The sequence below is a fragment of the Ylistrum balloti genome, unplaced genomic scaffold, assembly GCF_031769215.1.
Source record: "Ylistrum balloti isolate Yb309-2 unplaced genomic scaffold, AGI_CSIRO_Ybal_v1 Utg370580, whole genome shotgun sequence".
Taxonomy (NCBI): domain Eukaryota; kingdom Metazoa; phylum Mollusca; class Bivalvia; order Pectinida; family Pectinidae; genus Ylistrum; species Ylistrum balloti.
The window spans coordinates 1,554,031-1,567,710 of NW_026782361.1; the positions used below are offsets into that span (position 1 = coordinate 1,554,031).

The following is a 13,680-nucleotide window of genomic DNA, read 5'->3' on the forward strand; positions in this document are numbered from 1 at the left end:
TATAAACGCTTCATTATTCATGATTGATTTAAATAAGATGATGGAAGTAAACAGCAAATATTTTACCTCGTGTCTCATCATTCAGAATCTCTGCCAGTATCAACTTCATTGGCAGACACTAATTTACTATAATAACTGATTTAGGTGAACAATCGCAAATACTGATCCGGTCAAAATAAATATATTTTCAATGTTAACAGCAGTCCTGTACTACTCGGGCCTTGTGGGAATTACACTTTTCCTGATTGTTACATACAGATGTGGAAGGTAAAAGATTATAATTAAAAAGTTTACTTATCATTTCTAGTAAAGCATACTTAGTAGATATATTGTCATCAAGATAGCCAAAATCTTCCACATGATGAAGGCTTTATCTGTATACTGTCTACTTCACTACAAACCTAGACATGATGAAGGCTTTACCTGTATACTGTCTACTTCACTACAAAACCTACCACATGATGAAGGCTTTACCTGTATACTGTCTACTTCACTACAAAACCTACCACATGATGAAGGCTTTACCTGTATACTGTCTACTTCACTACAAAACCTACCACATGATGAAGGCTTTACCTGTATACTGTCTACTTCACTACAAAACCTACCACATGATGAAGGCTTTACCTGTATACTGTCTACTTCACTACAAAACCTACCACATGATGAAGGCTTTACCTGTATACTGTCTACTTCACTACAAAACCTACCACATGATGAAGGCTTTACCTGTATACTGTCTACTTCACTACAAACCTAGACATGATGAAGGCTTTACCTGTATACTGTCTACTTCACTACAAAACCTACCACATGATGAAGGCTTTACCTGTATACTGTCTACTTCACTACAAAACCTACCACATGATGAAGGCTTTACCTGTATACTGTCTACTTCACTACAAAACCTACCACATGATGAAGGCTTTACCTGTATACTGTCTACTTCACTACAAAACCTACCACATGATGAAGGCTTTACCTGTATACTGTCTACTTCACTACAAAACCTACCACATGATGAAGGCTTTACCTGTATACTGTCTACTTCACTACAAACCTACCACATGATGAAGGCTTTACCTGTATACTGTCTACTTCACTACAAAACCTACCACATGATGAAGGCTTTACCTGTATACTGTCTACTTCACTACAAAACCTACCACATGATGAAGGCTTTACCTGTATACTGTCTACTTCACTACAAAACCTACCACATGATGAAGGCTTTACCTGTATACTGTCTACTTCACTACAAAACCTACCACATGATGAAGGCTTTACCTGTATACTGTCTACTTCACTACAAAACCTACCACATGATGAAGGCTTTACCTGTATACTGTCTACTTCACTACAAAACCTACCACATGATGAAGGCTTTACCTGTATACTGTCTACTTCACTACAAAACCTACCACATGATGAAGGCTTTACCTGTATACTGTCTACTTCACTACAAAACTAGACATCAAATTGTTACATCAATAAACTATTCATGTATTTATCTATTAACAATTTGGATGTGTAACCAAATAGGTGGTCAAAATCATAATACCTTTGTTTATGCCATGATACTGACATGAGGAACCAGGTCACACAGTTACTGTACATTTTTGATGACAACTTGTTTCATACATTTTTTCACAGAAAGTTCAGCTGCAGGTTTTGTTTGAATAGTTTTTAGTTACCATATATAAATGGACTTAAAATATAGATTCTAAATCTGTGACATAAGCTATTAATTTCTTATTATTGTACACAATGACCTTTAATTCAGTCTAAACAGTAGGAGTACTGGTTATGCATATATCAGCACTTTAGCAGCAAAGTGCACCATCATAATGCACCTTCAATGCTAAACACATGCTCCATGCGAAACACTTGTTCTACGCTAAACACAAACGCAACATAATGCAACTTAAACTAAATGTTAACACATTTTAAACTAACACACGCTAAACACAAACACAAAGTAACTTAACGCAACTTAAACTGAATGTAAACACACTTTAAACCAAACGTAAAGGAACCTTAAGTAAACATAAATGCTACAATCTTTAGTAAAGAAAAAGGTTTTCAGGGCCTGTATATCACAATCTGGAATAACATATGATCAGTCCAAGATAAATTAAATAGCTAAAGCAGATTTGGATTCAAAGCTTCTGATAAGAGATTAGCCAACAGTTACTAAGCAAAGGTAAACGCTTTTACCAAAAGACAGAAGAAAGCTTGTAACTTTTCACAGAAGTCTTGAAACAGTCTAGGATTTGTTTAATCAGACATACTTTCATTGTATCTATTTTTTATAATCTCTGTTTCATCCTTAACAGTAGCGAAAAATAAATCCCTCCAAGACGACATTTTTCGTATGAAGGAATTAGAGTACAATCATTCCATCCTCTACAATAGCAAAAAATAGACCCCTCCAAGTTGACATTTTCAGTATAAAGGAATCCGAGTACAAATGAATAGAGACATAAAAATGAGCTCAGGTCTGACACCTGCACTATATATTGAAAGATTAATATATGACAGTTACTATTACAATTCTAGCTTTCTAAGTGTAATAACAAATGAGGAAGCCAAATGGTATTGTCCTGTTAAGCATTTTTGTCTGAAAATTAAACCTAGCTTCTGTCCATGTATCTAGGAGAAAACATCACAAGAAAATATCTAGCCTGTTATGATGAAGACACAACTAACAGGTAATATTGGTTAATAATTTACAATTGGGCTCTTCACTATGACATGGTGTTAATAACTAAAACAAGTCTAAAGTTGTGCCATACAACCCACAGTGAATCAAGTTTTTATATGTGTATAGAAGTTGTATTTAAATGTAAAATTTAATCTTTAAGAAAACCTTGGATGCATGTGGCAATATAAAAAGTAAATATATGCATGAAATATTGGTCATCAAATTAATTATTAATTACTACTAATTGTATATTGATTTAATTTACAAATTTACCGTGACCTGTCAGACCACCTTTCACAGAAACAGTTCCAAGTCTGTATCCTTCTTTTTCCTTCAGGTTCAACTTCAGTAACTATATGCTGAAGTAAACTAGTTTTGTATAGAGTTCCAAACCTGTTTTTCAATTTTTCCAATTTTTCCTTCAGGTTCAAGTCCTTTGTAACTAGAAGCCAAAGTAGACTTTATATGTAGAGTTCCAAAACCTGCATTCTATTTTTCCTTCAGGTTGAACCTTTGCACCATGAAGCTTAGTAAGGCATTCAGCTGGGGTCATGTACAAACAGCAATAGTTTGGGGAGATTTGTATCACAGTAACCTAAACCACCATTGTATATCTGGTTTTCAGTATGTGTGTACATTGTAAAACTCCTGGAATTTAGCGTGAAGAGGCATAACCTCAACTAGTCCAAACACTATCTACTATTATGTGACACTAGTTATATACTCATCTGCTTCTAACATGTACTGAAGCCTAACAGATATCATCTCAGCTTACACCTTTGATTGCATGTACATGTGGATAGACTATAAACTATCCAATAAACAGCCAGCAAAGCATAATCTTAGATCAACCCTTCATCAGGAGGGGAACACACTGACCTAACAACTTGTCATAACTGATGCATTTCAAACAAAAACACAGGCTAACAGGCTTACACTTTCATGATACACAGTCCTATTTGTACAATAAGACACAAAAGAATTTGGAGGAAACCAGTGGTAAGTTTGATGTTTAAGAAATGTAGAGAAAGACAGAGGACAAGAATAAATGAGACAAAGGGTGATCTCTCTTTATTCTGCTGGGTATAAATTACAACAAAGACATTACTTATGATTATAGCCAATCAAACATTCTTTAACAGTTTTGATTTATATAGCAACTTCTAGAACAAAATATACTCTGAAACATCACTAAATAGAACTCCTTGGAAACATGATACAGTTTGAGGAATACAAGGTTAGTCATAGACTATCAGTTAATGACCCTCCCTGTGCCTTACAATGACATATTCATTAATCTTGTCCTCTTTTTATGAGATTGTTCTGAAATTTTTACAACATGAAAATTTCAATGTCTAAAATTGTGTGATGAAGAGAAATGTACAAAATTTGTCATTCATGGTAAAATGCAACATGCTGGAAGCATATCATTGTTCCCTAAAAGTTGGATATTTTCCCCCTCTTCTCTGATTGCGAAAATCTAAGGTGGCCACCTTTCAGCCATTTTATTTATCTGATCAGTTTCAAATCAAAAGGGCACAATCTGGGACCAAAGGGAACCTACACATGAAATTCAAGAAGGATCTGTCAAGTTGTTCTTGAGAAATAATGATGAAAACTTTCATTGCCAAAATCCAAGATGGCCACCTGTCCGTCAGTTTTTTTTTTTTTATATTTCAAAAATCAAATGGACACAACTAGGGCCCAAAGGCAATTTCCAAATGATAGATGGACAACAGACCATATATGCAAGGTGATTTGAATAGCTCACCATGAGATGATGGACTGAAAATTTACTATTTAGAAAAGAAAAAGGAAATAGATAAATGCATAGAAATACATAGCTGTTCAGTTGTTTACATGCTACCATCTTGAAATGACCCCCCCCCCCCCCAGACTACATACACAGCAGTGATGTATAAGACTGATAAACATCATTTCATAGCCAATCTTATAAAGTTGCAACTATATTCCATAACAGGAGTTGCAAAATAAATTTGAAATAATATTATTTACCATCCTAAAAGGTTGCTAAATTGGTGAATGTTCTTAAGTTTCTCAAATCAGTTTTGAGAGTAAACTGCCTTTAACTTGAATATCTTACCTCCTACAGCACTCAGTCTTTTCAACACCAATAATATATAATCTAGAAGAGTAATTGTTTTTGATTTCTTTTTCCAGAAATAATTATCCCATACTGTTACAAATATTGAGGGAAATTAAGCGGAGGATCCAGAAAACAAATTGTAATCTGACAAAGGACTGTCCAAATGTGGAAATCATTTATAAATGTATGTAAGGTAGGTATTTAGACAAAATATATATACAGTTCTCAAATTATTGGGATAATAAGCATGCAGTCAACATCTAGTTTAATTCACATGTGTTAACATGTATGATGGCAAAGTTTAAATATAGCTCTCAAATCAGGATAGTTTTATTATTTATGTAATCAAAGTTCAGTTTGTGTAAATATCACATGTTCCAGAAAAAATGTTTAGACCTGTAAATATGTATGTGGACATGTGGCTAAATTAAATCTATACTAATGTATACCTGGTAGTTATATTTATCTTGTAACTGACAGTCATAGTCGGCATACATCTTGCACATAAATATTTGTAGCAGAGATATACAACAGCTGTGTCAATCTGATTCACTTAGATATTTCAATATCAATTCTACACACTGACTTTCTGATTCACTTAAATATCTTAACATCAATTCTACACACTGATTTTCTGATTAACTTAAACGTTTCATTTCAAAATATAAACAATTTTCAAAAAAGTGGTTTTATTTGTTGTAACTATCAAGTTTATCTATAAAAATTCATTAAAGAACTTTTGATATTAAACATCAATTGAAGTGTGGAACTAGATTGCACATGGAGCAATCATTTTAATGTGCATCATCAGACACAAGCGTAATGACATCCGATAACAATGATTAAATAACAAATTGCTGAAGCTTCAATAATCTGAATTTTTGATAAATGTAGCAGGATAAATAGAATATATGGTAAGTATCTTGAAATATAAGCTACATTTTGACTCGGGTCACAAAGACAGAAGTGGCTTGCCAGAGTCTTGCTACCTATGTCTTTCTTCATCCTCGCCAAAATACAGCTTATATCTTAAGACATTGACCATGTATTCTCCTTGTAAACTTCAAAAATAATTATAGCGAGACATAAACAAAAGATGAGTTTGTATGTTAGAGCAAATTTTGACCAGACGTGAAGAGTTAAATCTCTCCTTTTTTAAAGACAACAAATTGTTAAGTAGGAATGGAATTTTCAATATATCTTTTTTGAGAATAAAAATATCAAAAAAAGGTTTTGTTTGATTTTATTTGAAAAAGTGAGCTTGACTACATTTTGTGAGAAAAAAAATAACAAAAAATAAAATGTGTGAAGAAAGGTTTGTTATATTATTTGAAAATTTGTTAATTAATAAGAGGGAGTCATTTCACATGTACTGCTAACTAAAAATAAAGCTAAAAAGGCTGTTTCCCTTGAGCTGAAAAGTGTGATATTTCCCCAAAATGAAGAGAAATCAAGAATATCTTCTCAACTTTAACAAAACATTAAAATATGTTTTCCCACCTGATACACGCATAGGCTGTGGTAAAGTTCAGGTAAGAAAAACGCTGGGAATTACTTAAAATGCTCTGAATTTTTATCTGGTGTGAAGCAAGGGACAACAGGGTATCAGCTGACAACACCCATTAAGCTATCCAAATATGTAAATGTTTACACTTGTATACAGGGCATTGGTGGGGCTGCCATTTTAACATACTAAAAAGATCTATGTTCTTTATATACTGAAAGTGCAGTAATACCATGTTTCTCATCAAAATAATTTCACTTTTAACTGACAAACTACAATAAGAGAGGTAATTGACTGTATGTTATATTGAAGCATTTCTTTGAAGGGAACATATGTATGTCAGCCATTAACACAGAAACATCTGTTGTGCTAATCACCTAGTTTTCCTAATTATGCAGTAAGTCTACTCTGGAGCAAAACAAACATTTAATTTTTGTCTAAAAATGACACTTTTATAAGATTAAAATTTCACTAAATATGCTGTCTGAATATATTGTTTTCAGCTATTTTTATTTCCTGAAGCAAAATGAATGAGAAAACATCAGTTTTTTTTCAAAATTTGTGATGTTATAATTTCAAAACTAATGGACCAATTGTCACCAAATGTTTTGTTTGCAATTATGTATAAAATGAAACAAAAGTTATATTCATACTCAGTGTTTTCATCATTTCTAAAATTGTCCTGGACTCCCAATTGTATCAGAAAATTGGAATGAAATAGGAAGGAATGAAGGTTTAAAACAGTATAATATTTTCTGATGTTCCAGGGTATGGGTTGAGATTTCAACACCAGTAATCAGTTATTATAACTGGTTACTGACAACCAATCAATTACCTGCTTGTTTATCCAATTAATTGTTGTTTTTTATTCTTTTAACATTTCATCAGTTCATAGCTTGCTTTCAGCACTGCACATTTTCAGTTCTCAAATACAAAGTGTATGATTTAAACTAATAAATGATACTGATAATAAAGTTGTAGAGGTTGAGGGTAGTCATGGACACAGCCTTGGCTAGTGGGAATTTCTCTTTTGACTGGTGGTAGAATGTCTACCTAGAACCAAAGGGTCACTATAGCCTTACCAGAATCATCAGCATAGGTGGAGGTGAAAATCGTGAAAAAGAATTGAAGATATAGTCCTAATTCAAATCCAGGCAGCTAGGAACTTTGTTTTTTTTTTTTGATAACTTCTTCCAATTACATCTGTATATAATAATCAAAACCAAAAAGATCTAAACACTTTCATTTTTAAGTCAAAATATATACATCACACCACTCCAGTCTACACAATCAACAACTACTGCACAGAGAAGTCAGTGGTGGGAGGCCTAGTGAAAATGAAACTAAAATACAAACTTACAATCTTAGAATTATGTAGGAAATCAATTACCCTTAGGGCTATGTATGATCTATGCAACACCAATATCTTCCATATAGAATAATTGCAAATATTTCAACATCTTTTAGTTGTCATGGAATTATGACCTTATATTTAGTGTATAAAAACTTTGAAAGTATGGATGACTGGAAATAAATTGAATAGTGTTGACTTTATAATTCTTCTTCCAAACAGAGAAGAAGCGTAGTAATATCTGCAAGAAATAGTTCCAATTTGTCAATTAAAACACAACATCTTATAACATTATTGTGTTTTCTTTTTGATGTATTTTTCTTATTATATATACATATATTTTATAAAATAACAAAATCAACAACTTCATGAACTAATTTCAAAACACATTTTACATCCTTTCTGCTATAGAATATGTGCATTGTTGGGTCTTTTTATGTTGTAAAACTCAGTCCAAGCTATAAATAATGAGTGTCCTACCCATGCACAGTGTTTAATAATAAAAAATGTCCTGTCCTCAATGGGGATCAAACTAGGCCCTTAGTTTCTAGCTGGACACTCTAACACCTGGCTACATGGACATTTCTGCTAGCTGAGGCTAATAAAGTGACTTTACACCTATAATTCACAGCAAATTACAGACTTGTTCAATAAACACGTTATATACATATATATTCATTTTTTGATTTTTCCTGTTTTTTTTTTTTTTCATATTTCAAGATTCATAGGATTAAATATTGTATTTGTTTTAATAAGGTTGTATGAAGAAAGTCATTTTAAGAAAATGGTTATAACAGACACAAAGAATATACTAGTACTATAGTGTCATACCATTGTTTTCTTCCTGCATCTCCATTTTGGTGACTCTCCTTCTGGAACCTCATCCTGTTCAAAAATACAAGAAAAAAAGCTCCATATTCATCTAGTTTAATCTTTTTCCTTAATATTTCATTATCACTTTTCTTCACCCAAATGTACCAAAATGAAGTGTTTTTAGCAGGTGTTTCTCAACAACCATTGGCAAACAGACATCACAACAACAAGAGGCCAATGGGCCTTAACGGGCACCTAAGGTCTTCCGGTCTTTGGACAGTTTCAGAACCTGTCCATAAGTCCAAGTATTTAGGCAAGCAGAACAGAACTGATATAAGCATACTTACATAGTTTTTTATTGTTTTTAAGCTTGAAGGCTTAATTTTCAAATGGAACTGATAACACTCTTTTTTGAAGTTTAGCATATTTTTGACCCCTCTGACCTTGAATAAAGGTCAAGGTAATTCATTTGAACAAACATGATAGATCTTCATTCCAGCATACTACTTACAGCCAAATATCAGCACCCTGGGCCACATGGTTATTGAGAAGAAGTTGTTTGAAGATTTTGACATATTTGATACATGTGACCTTAAAAATAGGTCAAGGTCAACAATATGAACAAACTTGGTAGCCCTTCAAGCCAGCAATACCACAGGCCAAATATTAGCACCCTTGGACTTTTAGTTATTGAGAAGAAATTGTCTAAAGATTTTAATACATTTTGCTCTTGTGACCTTGAAAGTGAATCAAGGTAACTCATTCATTCCAGCATGCTACAGGTCCAATACCAGTACTCTTGGCCTTTTGATTATTAAGAAGAAGACAAACATGACATTTGTTTACAAAGGATAACGCACAACTCCAGACAATAGGCGATCACAATAGGACACTTGAGACTTCGCCTCAGGTGGCCTAATAATGTAAGAAACTAATATGTGCACAGAAATAGCAGTATTCCTCATTGTCAGCAGAAATAAGGCTATATATTCTTGGTTTTGTTTTTTTTTATCTATACATGGTAAATATAGCCAGAACTTCCTCCTTTCATACATAAACATGTTGAGCACAAACCCGGCATACCAAGTGTTAGGATAACAATCATTTGCTTTTTGCTGTCCATGCAAGGTGTATATCTGTGTAATACTATACCCAGAAATGACAACCTTTTACCTGCAGGCAGTAATTACCATTTACTTTCATGAGCATAACACATATCAGTCATTGACGATATGTTTGGTGAAAATGCAAACTATAAATTATTACACTTCCAAATACAGTTGTTTCATGTCCACAATCAGATGATATTTTATGAAAAATGTGAGTTAATAGGCTAAAGTCTATGCAACAGTATCAGCTTAAGAATATTACACAAAGTTTTGAGTTGGATTTTGAAATCCTTCACTCAAAATAATCAAATGATTCAAGGCTGTCTGCATCAGCTGCCCCAGTAAGCTATGGTACTTTACAAGTAAGGACATGGGATCAAGTATGTACTAACTGGGACTACCTGTAGTAATTTTATCAAAAAAGCTGGAATGATTTCTTTCAGATGTCCTGATAACAAAACATTTACATTATTATTATAGTCATATTGCTCACAGTCTTTGACGGGTCTATAAATGAGACTATTATCAGCAAAAAGACGAGCAGTGGAAAGTACAAATTTATTGGAATTTATATGAAGAGGAAGAAGAGTGGTGGCCAAAAAAATGTACTTTGCAAAATGAGAGGGTCCATCAAAAGAAAAGAAGAACTGGTATTGTTGATAAAGACTTTTTGTTGTCGATTAGGAAGAAATAAGGAAATTGTTGTAGATACTATAGTAGATAAGTTTGTATGTTTTAATATGTCAGTTTGTATTTATGGGTCATTGTAAAAAAGCTTAAGTCCATGTAGTAGGGAGACACCTGAACTGTCCATCTTTTATGCCTTATTGATTTTATTGAATTATTTTAGGTAACATGTAAGATCTACTTCTTTAAGATATTGCTGTGTGCTGGTCTTGTGGTTTTTTGATGTGTTTGTACTTTTCCTAGTCTTGGTTATCATTGAGGTTCTTGCTTTTTCATATGATTTAAGGTTTGTTGTTACTTAGATGGTGTAATGTATTGTTTGCCCAAGGGTTGGAGTATTTGGTACTGGAGAACTTTGATGGTACATTTGTCAGTAAGGGTGGTAACATCCTCTTTAAAAAATATTAACAAGCTTAAAGTTCTTTGTGCTTTGCTTTCTTCCAAATGTAGACTTTACCTTTGGGTTGCTTAACTCCTTTAAGGGGTAACCTTACTTCAACAAAGACAATATCATGGTCTCCGATGTCAGGGAGGGGTTAGTTTTGTCTCCAAAGGTCAGTGGATGTTTAACTTAATGTTTATATTAGCAATACTGTCAATACTAAATATTCATAACTGTCAAAACAGCAAGTAGAGTTTCAGCAGTATCAGAAAAGAACTATGTTGCCTCCATTCAGCAGCCTGCTTTTATTTGAACAAATATAACTGGATTGTCCCCATTCTGTCTATCACATCTACATACCAACTGTACTGATAGGAAGAAGAATGTGTGGAGGATCGCCAAGAGCCTTTCAGAAAAGAATGATTATATAATCATATCAATCAAATTGGAAATAAAGCTAGGGAAAGTGCATGTAGTGGAAAAGAAAAATTAACATTTTGAAAAAAGTGACAGTATGAATATGTACATAATTAATGTTTAAATATTAGTTAGCATGGTAAATGTATTATTCACAAACATAATTTTCTTAGGAAATGAAATCATCAGAAGATGTGATTTGCAAATAATACATGTTAAGGGGAGACAACTCTAATACACAAAATACGAAACATATTTATGTAGTTCAGAACTCATCTGCATTGACATGATACATGTCACTTAGGTCATGGATATTTTTTCAATGAAATAAGAGAATCACTATTTGTACATCTATATTTAATAGTTCTTCTAAATCTGCTTCTAATTGTTAATGACCTTCTTCAACAAGATTATGTCATTTTGATGGCATGCATATTGAAATTGGATAGAACTGTCTGAAAAAAGGGAACATAAGATTAAGATAATTTCATGGGTGCTAATGTTTCTAATTTTTGGTAGTAGCTAGGGGGTTCCAATCTGTTATGGTTCGTGGATGACCGTTTTCTAACTTGTGTTTTATATGCAGATGCCTAGTGAGACACAAGAGAGATATCAATATATCAATATACCTTGCAACGTTTTGATCCATGTGTGATATGCTTGTGAAAATGACAATTTCTTCGCAAAATTAATGTTTGAATGCTGATTCATGTACTGTTTGCAGTATTCCCTCACTTTTTATTGGGACAGTTCTAACGTTCATATTACAGCCCATAGAATGTCACAGTGATTTCGACTACATGGTTTTGTTGCATATAAATGGTAATGAAAATTTGAAGACATTATTTTATCAATAGACGAGACAGGGTTTTTTTTTCTAGGCTATGACATACTGCTAATCATAAGAAACCGCTGGTCAGTAGATAACAACTCTTTTAGGACCGTCGGATTTAGGTTGTCAGGGCCAGCTTTCTTGGTAGTATGGGTTAGTATATGGTAGTATGGTGTAACGTGCCGGTACCTTATATTATAAGTGAACTTTGACCACAACGTGTTTTTGTTATGTCTGTCGTCATTCGGCGATTGCGGGACAATAAACACGTTGGAAGAAGTATGTGAAACTATATACTTACTTTTCCGGAGCATCCAGGAAAATTATAGACGTTTTCAAATTTAAAGCCTCCCATCACACAATCTTAACTTTCGGTTATTCTTATGTACGATTTATGTTTCTCAACTGTCCCGGGCTTTTTGGTGTCTCTCTACTTCATTAATGAAATAGAGGATATTCCGATTACTTAAACAATTTTAAAGCCTCTTTCACAAAACTTGTGAATTTGACCGTTAATATTTTAACAATTTATTCTAAGTGTTCTTTGGTTGTAGTATAACGTTATCATTGTTTATAAATATAGAAAAGAAAACCATGTAATAAAATGCTATCAAATATCGTCAAAAAACTGCTATGAAACAGTGACAAGTTTCCTTAAATTTCTAGACTCGCTTGACATCTCGCTTCAAACGAGACCAACATCCATGGAGATTCATATACAATATGGCGGCGAACGACATTAAAACAGGATGATTCCTGCACGTCGTCGGTAATTATAAACATTTTTATCAAACTAGCAGTCAAGTATGCGACCCTACTTTTATCTTGTCGACTGTTCTATTCCGAAAAGTAAAATTTTGGTCCGAATGTGAACAGAAACAATTGTGTTTCACATTCAAACAAATGCATTTGTTGACAAACAACATCATGAACATGATTATATTGGAAGGAATGAGTCTGATGGTCAATGAAACTAATTTGATAGAACATTTGGTACTTTCTATAAAATGAGCACATTTAATACTTTCTATAAAATGAGCACCATTATCAACCGAAAGACTGAAGAAAATATCAAAACAGTAATTACCTTAACATCAGACAGAACACAATCGGTAATACTCGATGGAGAACCTTCTTCCTACCAGTTGAGTCAGGTGTCCCCCAGGGATCAGTCCTCGGATTGAGTTTGTTTCTTTACTTTATTAAGGACACCCCCTTGACCCCACCTTCACAATAAGACTATTTGCCAATGACACCATTGTATAGTAACTTCAAAGTAAAGATGCTTCAGTTGTTCAAAAAGATTTTTACTAATTAATATGAGTCAGGCAGTGTCTCTTTGTTGAAAGTGTCAAGAAATAAAACAAGATGAAATTTTTGTTAACTGAGTAGTGCTTCATGAAATGAGAAAATTTGGCGTGTTACATTGAGTGATCGATCACAAAATTATTACAAAAAAATCTTAAATGGAGCAGAGGTGTACCCAAGAAATGATGCCAACTAATATTATGAGATCACAAAACGTCATTGTCATAATAATTGCATGATCAATCACTTGCATGCCAGAATTCTCTTCATTTGTTGGAGTGCTAATCAGTTAATCAATTTATTTCCTTGTGGTTTTATTTTTCTTGATACTTTCATCAAATTAATGTCACTGTGGCATATAAGTTCCACTCCTCTGGGCATTACCTAACACATCAAAACAAATATAGTAAATTTTTATTTCATTTTATTTGTGGTCAGTGAAAACAAAGAAAAAAAGTGATCTCAG

The 13,680-nt window shown here is 33.2% G+C and overlaps 1 protein-coding gene across 2 annotated transcripts in view; it reads right to left on the reverse strand.

The window, feature by feature from the left end:
• Window positions 1-12,293, reverse strand: part of LOC132556576 (sodium- and chloride-dependent GABA transporter 1-like) — a 48,446-nt gene extending 36,153 nt beyond the window's left edge. Inside the window, exons 1-2 of one of the 2 annotated variants that reach the window (XM_060220989.1) lie at window positions 12,208-12,293; window positions 8,498-8,551 (exon numbers count right to left, since the gene is read on the reverse strand). In XM_060220989.1, coding sequence (XP_060076972.1) covers window positions 8,498-8,551; window positions 12,208-12,261 — 108 coding nt within the window. In that variant the 5' untranslated portion in view covers window positions 12,262-12,293. Of the gene's footprint in view, window positions 1-2,977; window positions 3,346-8,497; window positions 8,552-12,207 lie in introns of those variants that run through there. The other variant, XM_060220990.1, reaches the window with a different exon arrangement.
• Between the last annotated feature and the right edge of the window lie 1,387 nt (window positions 12,294-13,680).